This window comes from Plectropomus leopardus, chromosome 1, assembly GCF_026936395.1.
Source record: "Plectropomus leopardus strain MGB_pleo_1.0 chromosome 1, ASM2693639v1, whole genome shotgun sequence".
NCBI classification, from domain to species: Eukaryota; Metazoa; Chordata; class Actinopteri; order Perciformes; family Serranidae; genus Plectropomus; species Plectropomus leopardus.
The window spans coordinates 21,587,290-21,600,377 of record NC_142176.1 but is presented as its reverse complement, the minus strand read 5'-3'; the positions used below and the strand labels follow the sequence as shown (position 1 = coordinate 21,600,377).

The 13,088-nt window shown below is 41.2% G+C and overlaps 1 protein-coding gene across 1 annotated transcript in view; it reads right to left on the bottom strand.

The window, feature by feature from the left end:
* The window catches only part of nfat5b (nuclear factor of activated T cells 5b), a 44,291-nt gene that overhangs the window by 6,260 nt on the left and 24,943 nt on the right, over positions 1-13,088 (bottom strand). The window contains exons 3-12 of the mRNA XM_042488888.2: positions 11,989-12,586; positions 9,452-9,638; positions 7,514-7,704; positions 7,022-7,194; positions 5,202-5,336; positions 5,043-5,095; positions 3,110-3,242; positions 2,557-2,631; positions 2,270-2,373; positions 212-2,042 (exon numbers count right to left, since the gene is read on the bottom strand). Of these exons, the coding sequence (XP_042344822.2) occupies positions 212-2,042; positions 2,270-2,373; positions 2,557-2,631; positions 3,110-3,242; positions 5,043-5,095; positions 5,202-5,336; positions 7,022-7,194; positions 7,514-7,704; positions 9,452-9,638; positions 11,989-12,586 (3,480 nt within the window). The remainder of the gene's footprint in view (positions 1-211; positions 2,043-2,269; positions 2,374-2,556; positions 2,632-3,109; positions 3,243-5,042; positions 5,096-5,201; positions 5,337-7,021; positions 7,195-7,513; positions 7,705-9,451; positions 9,639-11,988; positions 12,587-13,088) is intronic.

Genomic DNA, 13,088 nt, shown 5'->3' with positions numbered 1-13,088 from the left:
TCCCATTTAACAACTCTACTATCTGCGATGTGGTTTGAGGAACTTGTTATGTAAACACCTAATCAATTTGCTAAGGGAGCTGACAATGGCTCTCGTTGGCTATTGTCATTTTTGTCATTAATTCATACAATATTTGCCATCTTCATTTGTTGGCAGTCATTAATACGACCTCAGCAGGTTCAAGGGTGTGCACCTGTGTAATAAACCGTACCATTCTGAATCCCATAAAGGAAGAGGCCAGGTTGTTGGGGTTGGCTTGGCTGATTGATGCTCCCACTGACAGCGGTCTGAAACAGAGTCCCTGGCTGTTGAACAGGGGAGGAGGTGGTCGTCTGGAGGTTTGCTACGCCATTCTGTGATGCAAACATGGCTGACTGTGCGAGCTCCTGAGCGGCCAGCCCCCCCTGAAGAGAGGCCATGTTAGACTGAGGCATAAAGAGGCCCACAGGCTGGTCCTGCCGGTTGTTTGAGCTGCTGCCCAGCTGCATCGGCTGTTGCTCCTGAAACATGACTTGCTGTCGTGGATCGGTGGGGTTCCCTAAGGCCATGGGCTCAGAGCGATCCTGCTGGTTTACTGTCACCATGCTGGCTTGGGAAAAGAGCAGAGAGGGGTTTTGAGGTTCTTGGGAAACTAGACTACTGCTGGTCAGTGGTGGCATCTGGCCCTGGCTGCTGAACAAGAGGCTGGAGGCCTGATCCGGCGTAGATAGGGGGTTGTTGCAGAACAGTAGATTGGCCTGCTGTTGCTGCTGCTGGCCTGGAGAGAGTGTGTTTGCAGATGGATGTGGGGAGATGTTCTGAAACAGGGACGCCTGCTGGGCTGGTTGTGCGTGGGGCTGAGGCTGGGAGGGCTGCTGCTGCTCCATGGGGCTTCTCTGTTGGATTGGGGAAAGCTGGGTCTGAGCCTGAAATACTGACTGTGGTTCAGGGGCAGGTGTTTGCAGAGCACTGAGGAAGGCCAGCTGCTGCTGCTGCTGTTGTTGTTGTTGTTGTTGTTGTTGCTGCTGCTGCTGTTGAGCACTGCTGGTTGTGAGCTGTGAGGGCAGGGGCGTCTGAGGGAGGAAAAGTCCAGGGGTTGAGGGTCGCTGGTCTGGAGAATGTAGTACTGTCATGGTGTTTTGGAAGAGAGCGGCCTGGACCTGCTCCTGAGAGGCTTTCTGAAACAACCCCCCCTGTGATTCTTGTGGTTCAGCCAGTGAACTGGGATTGTGGAACATGGGTGGTGAAGAGTGTGAGGGCGTCTGCTGCAGAAAGTTGGTCTGAATCGACAGCAGGTCATTCGCCTGCTGAAAGAGAGCTGCTTGTTGCTGCTGTTGCTGTTGCTGCTGCTGTTGCTGCTGTTGGGCCTGTTGGAAAAGAGTCCCCTGGTTTGGCACCACTCCCTGTGATGAGCCCTGCTGCTCCGCGCTCTTGGCCTGAGAGGAATCCTGAAACATGCCACACTGCATCTGAATCTGTGACTGAAAGAGCTGTAAGTTCTCCAAAACCTGCTGCTGTTGCTGCTGTTGAAGCTGTTGTTGCTGGATTTGTTGCTGTTGCTGCTGGATTTGCTGTTTTTGGATCTGTTGTTGGTGCTGGATGTGTTGTTGTTGCTGCTGTTTGGCAATTGAGTTGTCAGACTGAAGCGGTAAGTTACAGAACCCTTTAGCTTTAAGTTGCCTCACTGCCTCCTCCAGCTGGGCTACTTCGTCCGGTGGGAACAGTGGCAGTTGCTGCTGTTGAGGCGCAGGTTCTCCACACAGCCTCCCCACAGCTCCAGAGCCGCTGCCGGGCCTCTCCTGCCCGAGGCTCTCTCTGGGCTCCAGGAGGAACTGCTGTGATCCCTGCTGGAGCAGAGAGTCAGCTGGCACAGAGAAGGAGCTGGTGGCTGCAATGTCCTGCTTCTGGATAGTGCTTAAAGGCTCTGCATTGGGAAAAACAGGAGCTTGGCCTTTGTCAGGGTCACCTGCAGGCTGAGACAAGTTGTTTGAGAATTGTCTGGTTTTATTTAGATGGCCTGCAGTCATGTCTGGGTTCTGCTGGGCTGGACACAGGTCACCTGTCTGCTCAAAACACAAAAGATAAAAGATGTGCTTTATTTTTTGTTTTAGATTTTGTGATTGTGTTTTATCACTGTTATTGTTAAAAATGTACACACAAAGGAGATGTTTCTCTTACCAACTCCGAGAACAAATAACTTCAATCCAATATAAATAGCTTTTACTATGTAAAAGTGTTTTTTTTTTTTTTTTAATGAAACCTTTAATAAGGTTGTAGATGAATATATCACCTTAAATACATTAGAAGATTGCAGGTTGCTGGTGACTTCCATCGGAGTGACATCTTCTCTCTTCACTAAAGGCAACAGCGTAGGCATCAAGGCACCATCTAGAACTGTAAGAGAAAAACCAAAGAGTACATTAAGTCTTATCATTAAAATGTTACTGGCAGTATATTGTAAGTTAAAGAATGAAACACAGTATGCACTCCATTTACAGTATATCAGTAAAAAAAACAGCTTTCAAATGAGAGGTTAAAATTATGGTTATTTTGAATAGTTAATAAAGTGGAGAGTACCTTTAATTTGTTCATCAAATGAACAAGTCTTCACTGGAGAAGGTGCCTCTTTTTTCACAGGAACATCATTTTTTGCTATAAGGGCAAATATCAACAGATATTATTACCCCACAACATTAGAAATAAAAATCAACAAACAGCAAAATTATAGTTGAGTTATTTTGATGATCACATCTTTCAAAGTTTTATACCATGGAAACACAAACAATCTTTCAAACACAAAAAGTGCTAAAGAAAAAGAGTCCTGAATGTGGATTCCTGTGTTTAGAAAATGTGCTGTGTATTGGGCTCCTGAAAGATATTGCTAATGATTGCTAATACTGGCTCTGATCTTACTGTGCTGTAGGTGGTGGTGTTCTCAAACTGTGAAACTGAGTGAGCCAGCTGTGGCGCCAGACAGCACATCTAAATAATTTGCAAACAAAAACCTCATAACTGGAAGTTTAAATGCTATCTAAAAAGCTTATCTCACCATCACTTGACTGTAAAAATAGACAGATGAAGAGAAACTTCATGTGATTTAGTAAAAGAACTGAAATTGACCCAAACAAACCTGAATCTGGAGTGTAGGTAAAAGGCTGAACATCATGAGATCTTCCAGCATTCGTCACCACATAGATCCCCACACACACTGGAGAGGTGATGGCCTGGTTCTGGTACGGAGGAACCTTTACTATCAAGTGATTCTGGGGTGGGGGGTGATAATTTAAAAAAGTCAACAAAAAAAATGAATAAATACTACAACAGATTTAACTGAAAATCTAATCAGAGTCAAACATTGAGTTGGCTAGAGCACAAGTTATAAATATGCAACAGTTCAAGGTACACTTTAGAGGTTTTGAATAGTACTGACGTTTGATGAGAAATATTTTGTTAGCTTGTCATCACTTTGTATACTGTGCCTTGCTTGCACATTATGAGCATGTGGCACATTGCTGTGACTACAGGAGGAAGAAATGTGTACTAGACTGGAGGTTGATAAAGAATATGCAGATTGGATTCACACAGAGATGCAGCTGCTTTCAGTTATAAATGTTTGTCTTTTAATATTACATAATTAAATGTATACTATATATTAAAGGTCCAGTGTGTAGGCTTTGGGGGGTATAAACGGACTGACATGTAATATAATATAAAAATGTTTTCTTTAGTGTATATCACCTTTAAATAATAAACGTCATGTTTTAGAACCTTAAAATCAGCCGCTGATATCTACATAGAAAGCAGGTTCTCATCTATGGAGTCCAACATGTTGCACTGCCATGTCTCTAGCAAAAAATGGACAAACCAAATACTGGCTCTATGTAGTGTCATTTGCGGTTTTGCATCAGCCACCATAGTTTGCAACCCCTAAGGGATACGCAAAACAGTGTCAGCAAACCCTGATTTTTGACATGAAACCGCTAGAGCCAGTTGTTGACCTCTGTGGATAATTTAGCTCCTGGTAAAAAAAAAAAACAACATTGAAAAAATAAACACTGAAGGAATCCTAACCAGAAGTTTAATAAGCTCAGTTCAGTTCAGGAGTCCCAATGTGAGTTTTACATTAATCCTTCCTTTGAAAGCAGAGGTTTTTTTTTTTTTTGGTTTTTTTTTCAGTCTGTCACATCCTCAATTCTTAGTTGACTGAAAACACACCATTTAGGTGTGCCAGCACAGGAAAGTCGCCACAGCCACCAAACACCACATCTCTGGTATACTGCAAAATACAGAGAGCTTTGCCTGGCAGCGATATTCTGCACTGAGTGAACTCATTTGCAAAGGGCTTTGATATACTGGATGTTCATTTATATATTAATGTCCTGCACTCCAACTTGAAAATATTCATCAATTATGATAATAATGTAGTTCCTACATTTCATATCTCTGGGACATTCTTTTTCAGTAATTGTGATGTGTTGCCATACCTAACAAATGACAAATGCAAAGGCTGCATCCCTCAGATTAACTAAGTTAAAATTCCACCTCTCAACAGCTGGTGGCAGTAATGCTTAAAAATGTAGCATTGCCTCATAAAAGAGCAGGTAAAGAACCACCAGCCAACTTAAACAGAGCTGGTTTCAGAAATTATTTTTTTTTATCTGGAAATGCATTCATGCCTTACAGTTTACACACCATATGTTTCAGTCAGACTTAATGAATGTAAACAAAACTGTGTTAGTCTGCAAGAAAACTTTACAGTGTAACTTTAACAAACACCAAAATGAGCTGAACACAACAACCTCCTCTATTAGCTGCAGATTTTGTTTACAAGGACAAAGGTCTAAACTGGACTGTTGAGACACACTCAGTATAGCCTCTGAGACTGAGTGTAATTAGGTCAGAACACAATGAGACTACTTAAACCTTTGAACCAACAGCCATTTAAGATGATTACATCTAAAGCCCCAAACAAATCTGAAATGGCTGCTTCTATCTACTCAGCTGATTAGTAATTGGCATTAATCATGCAGCACAAAAATAACAAAAGAGCAATCACAGTTTACCTGGTGAAACAGCTCCATGTCAATTTCAGCCTCGGCCTTCCACGATTTCTCATCTGGAAAAGACAGAAGATGCAGCAGTATGTTTACTGGAGAAAAGTTATCATGCATGAAACTAAAATATCCACAGATGATCAAATTCTAAAAATGAACATTTCTTACCAGAAACATTCTCCTGAAATATGACTTTGGTGTCTTTTAGAAAGTTCTTGCCGATGATAAAGACCTCTTCTCCACCCATCACCGTACAACTGTGTAGAGACTTCTTCAGGATTTCAGGCACTCCTGCTGGCTGGGCTGTAAACAGAGCAGATATAAACAATTTTGATAACAAAAATTCACAGGTTTTATAAAAGAAACAAAAGAAATTGTATGATGTCTACAATGCCTTAAAGTAAACTTAAAGCCCAAAAACATTTTCCTACCAAGACTTTTGTGAATACAATTTAGGACTTTTTAATACTTTCTATGGCATTTTTGAGAAAGCGAATTCAATCTTCATTAAAGGTCCAGTGTGTAGGATTAGGGGGGCATCTTTTGGCAGAAACAGTATATAATATTCATATTAGTGTTTTCATTAGTTTAAACTCTACAGTCACTTGAAATTAAGAATCACTGTGTTTTTGTTACCTTAGAATGTATATACATACAGAACGGGTCCTCCTCCATGGAGTCTACCATGTTTTTTCTACAGTGGCCCAGAACGGACAAACCAAACACTCACTCTAGACAGGCTCATTTGTGTTTTTGTGTCAGCTACCCCAGTTTTCTTCACAGGCTTAGCAAAAGGGGAAGTTTCAGTTGTGTAACTTCACTGCTGGATGCCACTAAGTCTTACAAAATACACCTTTAATACTTGATTGTTAAACTAGAGACGTTTTTTTGGGACGGCCTCTAGCTCAGTGAGCAGAGTGCCCACCCCATGGAGTCCTTTGCAGCAGCCAGGGTTCTAATCCAACCTTTGGACCTTTGCTGCGTATCATCCCCAGTCTCCACAAAAAGGGAATAAACAGCGTTCTGTAGAACAATCCACCTTTGCAACAACCCCACTTATAGTTTATATTTGTGCTATGTCTCTAACAGTCTGCAATTTGATAAAAAAACATTTTATAACCAAGAATTTTGTGAATGCAAGTTAAAACTCTTCAGTACTTTCTATGGCCCTTTTTAGGAAACTATATTGGCTTTTTTTTTTTTTAGACTTTTAGACCTTTCAAGATCAGCAAATACCCTTAGTAAAGATTTTTATGCAACTCGAATGCTGGCAAGAGGCTTCCAAAATGGCAACAATAACTTTGAACAACCTCAAGCTAAAAAACAGCCCCCCTTTTCCTCTAACACATTTGCCCAATCTTTTTCAACTCTCTGCCCACACGCACGCTCGCACGCACGCACGCACACACACGCACGCACGCAAACCAAACACACACACAAAACACACACACACACACACACACACACACACACACACACACACACACACACACACACACACACACACAGAGGATTACAATTTTTTGGGGGTTTTATGGAAAGATATTTCCCTGGATTGCATGCTGGCTCTGTGTAAACAATAGAAGTCCACACACCTCTATTGTTTCGTCCTTTCCTTCTCTTTCTCCCCTGTCTCTCTCAAAGCAGTTCTCCAAAATCCACTTGCACAGAAACTTTCTTATGGCCCTAAGCGCCTTTCCTGTTTATGAAACCAACCACACCCTAATAACACTTGAATCTGAGGGGATCTTTATACACTTTCTTTAAGTGTAGGCATAAAATAAATAAAAAGTCTCTTTACCTCAGACAAGGATTAAACCTCCTAATTCTTTATGTTTACAATGGCAATTATTCATTATGTAAACTACATGTCAGCTGTCTGTTTTGCTTCTTTTAATTCTAGTAAAACTGGTTTGACATTGTGAAATAATACAAGGGCATTTCTGCGTTCATAAGAACATCCCAACAGAGACAAAAGACTGACTTACTGCAAAGGATTGGAGATGAGGGGGTCTGTAACGTGAGCACTGATCCATCTGAACGGGGGATGTTAACCCGAAACACCAGCCGTGCCCGTGTGCTCTTCTTCTTTGACCCAGCTACACCAATGCGGGCCTCGACATCAGCATTACGGAGCTTCAAGATCCCAACACAGTCCACTCTGCACAGAAAGGCAATGTTAGCCTGGAAAGCTTGCATTTTAAACAACAAACTTTTCAGTGTTTGCTAAACTGGCAACTCTTAACAACATTAAATTCTTCAGCATGTCATTACAATGACTGATTGCTCTGAGGGGATCAATAAAGTATTTATCTACATTACAGCTCACATGTGTGTCCATAATGCAATCACATTATTAAGCCATTGGTTTGGTTTGGCACATAAAAGCAACATTTTCTCTGTTTGTTGTTTAACATATTAAAAAAATTCTTTATTTTTTGCAAAAACAATCCTATTTCAAACTCAAGAAAAGTACATACGCTAGGGTCATGTTGGTGCTTGGATCGAGTGACACCTCAATGACTGTTGTGCCATCGATGTCCACCTCTTTGCAGGCTGTGGTGTTGCGGCCAGTCACCCTGCAAGCTTGGTAAAAACCATGAGGTTTAACACGTCCAGTGTCGTTGCCCACAAACACCTGTAAAACCACTGGCTCATTCACTCCCTCCAGCTGTGTAAGTAAAAAAAAAAGACAGGCAATATATGCATTATAAAACATACTTAGATGTTTCCCTACCTGTCCAGCAGATGCCCTCAGAGTGGTGTCCGAGTGCATTTGGACTACTTCTCATCAAGCAATAAAGCCTCAATATTGTCGAGTCCCTACCCCGAATATTCTTGTTCTTGTTATTCTTGTTTCAAGACCATCTTTTTCTTTTAATCTAGACAGCATTTTAAAAGCCTACCAGTGTTTGTTATCTTCTGCCGTTACCTTCTATTTCTGACGTCTACGCCTGTTGTCTGCAGCTGGGTCCACCTACTCCTCATGAGCCCAGACAGTACAAATAATAACTGATCCAGCAGAACTCACGCTACTCTGTGCCCAGATTCATCTCCAGATCAAATCCTCGACTCACATTAACAACAAACTGTCCACATGAAACATAAAACACTTGATAGTGTCTCTGGTCGGTTTCCAATACACTAGTCAAGGAATATAAAATCTCATGGAAAGATTGTCACACACCACGCCTCTACAGTAATGCCGGTGGCATGCCGGGCAAAAATCAAGCGTTTCATATCAATATTACTTCATTATTTCACATATATAGAGTAGATATAGACGTATAGATTTATATATATATGCATGTATGTGTGTGTATATATTTATGCTGGGGATGAAGAGGTGATGTTTAAATCAAGTCCAAACCTTTCTGACACAACAGATCTACAATGACTCACAAAACACCATAATACATGACAATATATCAGAAAACCAAAACAAATCCTAGCTTGCACCTGGTGTTGACAAGCAAATGTAATAATAGATTCTGATAGCCCTGCCAAGCATATTCAGTAGAGCTGCAATGATTTTAATCGATTGGCTGTCAACTACTAAAGCTCCAGTGTGTAGAGTTTAATGGCATCTAGTGATATGGTTGCAGAATTAAAACTTCTCTCATATGCCAAGCGAGTAGGAGATATGGTATGGAATATGGCAGCTGAAGCAAAAATGTAAATGGACCTATCTAGAGCTATCCATTATGGGCTCCTGTAGAAACAACAAGGCAGACTTCATAAAAGTGGACCCGCTCTACATGTAGATGTAAACAGCTCATTGTAATTTAACAAAAACACAACAATTCTTATTTTCATGTGATTATAAACTAAAGAAAAAACAGTAATGAAGATTACATTCAATTTCTGCCAAAACACGTCTCTAAATCTTACACACTGGACCTTTGATAACCATTTAATCAGTTTCAACAGTCAATCAGATTGATTTTTCAAGAAAAAAAGAGTCAACATTCTCTCATTCCAGCTTATTAACTGTGAATATTATCTGGTTTCTTTCCTCCTCTGTGACAGTATACTAAATATTTTTGGGTTGTGGACAAAACAAAACAGTTGAGGACATCATCTCAGGATTTTAAATAATTGAGAAAATAATTGACAGATTAATCAACAATGAAACGAAATGAAATGAAGATCGTGGCAGCTGTGATATTAAGTTTAAAACTCTACTTTTTGACACACTGTGTCCTTAACTCTTAACTCACCTCGAACATATATGACCTTTTTCTTGCCCCACTGCCCCTATGGCTCTAAAAATAGTAAATCCTACACACAACACATATTCCAGAGCCTCTGGCAATAGCCCAACTTAACCTTAAATAAAGGACATTAGGGCAGAAAAGTCAAAACATTGACTACAGACAGAGCTCATTACAGAGGCTGTGTTGGGATTTAGCTGTTACCTTTACAGTAGGGAAGCCCTGCTGAGTGCGGTCTTTCACTGACCCTCTGCTGCCTTCAGTCAGATAGCGGGCTCGGTGCTGAGTCTCCGGCTGGACGAGGATCTTCAACTCCTTCCCCTCGCTCTTCTGTGGGTATTGCGTCGAAAGAGTTCCTCCTTTCTGGTGAGTAGTCTGAGGATCATCAGAGCTGTAACAAAGACCCATTTGACAGAAACACCAGAATGTTACTTCTAATTCTAAACATTTTTTAGTACTTTTATTTTAGTTGGTGCAACCTAGCAGGATAAGTAAAGAAGAAAGTAGTATTAAGAGCGAAACTCTGTGTAAGGCGGCAGGCTGGGGTTATAGATGAGTCAAACAAACAGAACTTTCTCCCAGACAAGAACAGTGATCTTGTCCCGAGTGAAACAAAGTTAACAAATTATTTTAAGGCACATCGTCACCATTTTCATAAACCTGACCTACATAACATTACATTAGCTATGTAACATTACATCAATTATGTAACTTAACATTTGGTAGGTGACATTACATGAAGTACGTAACTTCACAATGCCTGACCTTGTTTCTTTTCCTAAACCTAACCTATGTAACTTTACTGGCCTTAACCTAACTTACATAACTTCACATTACATAAGAAACTTTACATTCAGCATGTAACGTTATGTTAAGTATGTAACTTTACATTAAGTACTTAATGTGACAATGCCCAATGTTTCTTTTCCTGTACAAAACCAAAGTAAATGCACTTGCCTAAACTAACCTGCGTAATTTTACATAAATGCGTAACCTAACCAACGCAACTTCACGTTAAGTACGTAACTTTGCATTACGTACATAACATGACAATGCCCAAACATGTTTCATTTCTTAAACTTAACCTGCGCCATTTTGCATTATGTATGTGACTTTACATCAATTAAGTAACGTGAAGATGCCATTCTTGAGGTGCTAATTTGTAAGATATCTCAGGAACCATTGTGTAAGGACATATTAAACCTAGCTGGCACCTTCTGATATTGTAGTGGAAAAAGCAAAGAATGTCTGGAACTCGCTTTAATGGATTATGACCTTGTCGCTATTTGTTCAGACCCACCCCCCTTCTCTTCACCCCCCATGATGCTCTGAGCAATGCAGAGTTAACAGGCCTCCATCAGCCGAGCATATTCTATGCCAAGCTCTTAAAGCATTCAGAGTTATCTGTTTATTTAATCTGCTCTGCTTATCCTAGGTCTTTGAGAGAGGCTCTGTGATTCACTGTGGCTGACCATTGTTTGTAGTTCAGTATCCTGCCCCTCCCTCCCCTCTGATCTAACCGCTCTTCTTCAGTCAAAGTGTGGTGGGAAATTTGGAGCTAGAGTAGTTTGTTGAATATTTCCATCTGTTGTGCAATGTGTGATTTCCTGATAATATTATTCTGACAGTCAGGATGAGTGCTGTATGAGATTATCCACAAGGGCCTTTAAGACAATAGTAACTCTGAATAAAGTACCTACTTAAGAGTTTCACCATGCAGCTACCACCGGGAGAACATAAACGATGAAAAGGTAAATTAACCACTCAGTAAACACCTTCCTACACTAAGTGGAGTCACTGACTTCTTTGGTCATTGATGGGTGACATATTATAGGAAAAAATAAGAAAATGAGTGGAGAAAAAAAACAAATACAGAAGTTTCCATACAGGGCACAATGCTTTGCTGGTTTGGTGAGTATGAGAAGATGTATATACAATATGAAAATGGTGAAACGCAATGGCAGCAGTCACAAGATCGGATTCTTACATGGAAGATTTATGAGCAATGTGATAGACACAACTCGCTACAACCTCCAGCAAATCGCCAAATAAGGGACTATTGTAGCACTGCAACTAATGATAAACGAGTATCAACTACTCTGCTCTTTCTGTAAATCCACTAGCTGATTATTAACTAATGGTAGCAGTTTTAGAATATCTTTTGGAAGAATTCTCAACCAACACTGCTCCCAGTAGTTCACAGACACCAAAATAGATAATTATACATCATCACTCACATGCAATATTAGTACATCCAAAACTATGCAATATCTATTCTTCCTATGAGCAGCAAAGTGAATTGAGCAATACAACCTATTTATTATGTTTTTCTTTGCGAGTCGCGGGAGGTGGGGTGGGGGGCCTGGAACCAATCCCAGCTGTCATTGGGCGGAAGGTGGGGTACACCCTGGACAGGTCGCCAGACTATCGCAGGGCCGACACATATAGACAGACAACCATACACGCTGACAGTCACACCTAAGGGCAATTTAGAGTCACCAATCAACCTCTTTGGACTGTGGGAGGAAGCTGGAGACCCTGGAGAGAACCCACGCAGACGCGCTTCATATTATATTGCTTAAAGGATTATCTTATTTTATCTTATCTTATCTGAAGTTTGTGGTGGCCTTAAATTTTACTTATACACCTTATGTTGTTCTGTTGATTATTTTATATCAATGTCAACTTTGAGTGTTTTGTCATAGCTGAGAACATGTAAGACATCTGTGGGTTACACAAACCTTCCTTTCAGTCCAGTCTTGTTGTCAGGGCCGAGCTGTGACAGGACAAAGTGTGGACCTTTGGCACTGTCTGCATCAAACACATCCATGCTGGCCTCCCCTGCACGCACAGACTTCGGACCAGGCCTCTGCCGAGGGGTTCGTTTGCGGGACTTTCGTGGCACCTCTGTGTTGTCATTGTAAGAGACAGTGCTCATGATGCTGAAGTTGGAGAGAGAGTCCTCCATCCAGATGCTGTTACTTTGCTCCGAGTCCAGGGATGTCTCATCCTGGCAGGACATCTGGCTGTCATCAAACAGATCTTGTGGAGGTGGCGAGATGTTCAGTACAGTGCGGCGCTTCGATGGGGTCATCTCTCTTCCTCCTCCTAGCTCACTGCTGCCCCTGCAGCTACTGCCATTGCTGCTGTTACCGTTCCCACCTTCTGCTCCGACAACCTCTGGAACCGCTCTGCTACTCCTGGTGTCCTCTGGGTCCACACTCGCGCTGTGAACTGGGTTCTGGTCACTGGCTGAAGCACTGGAATGCATGATGGAGCTGGAAGAGGTGGAAAAAGCACTGCGGGGGCCTTCCATGGTCATAGAGGAGGACATGGCATCTACAGTGCAAATAATAAGACAGTGAATAAAGATCTCTAAACAGGTGCTGGCTAGCAGTCCCATTTAAGTGGCAAAATTTGTTCATAATTAGTTTTTGCTTTTGTTTAGCAATTTGTATCCATCCAATTAAAATTTTCCCCTTTTCACTGGATCCTAAGTGAGTGTGATGATATCTGACGATTTGAAAATGTACATTATGTGAAGTGCAGAATAGATGTGGCTAAACAGGGGCCCAAGAAAAGATGAGAAGTCAGCAGTCCCCCTTATTTGAAAAAAAAAAAAAAAGCAAATAACATAACAGACTAAAAATGCGTGTACATGAACTTGCAACTATGAAAAATTAATTAATTTATCATTATAACTAGAGTTTTGTTTGTGTTCACCTGAACAATTATGAAATTGAGAGGGGAATTCAAAACAGTACTGTGTACAATATGTTGCATGCCAATTATTGGAGCTTTTACTTTCCATTTTTTTTGTGCTACATAAGTTCATTTTGTT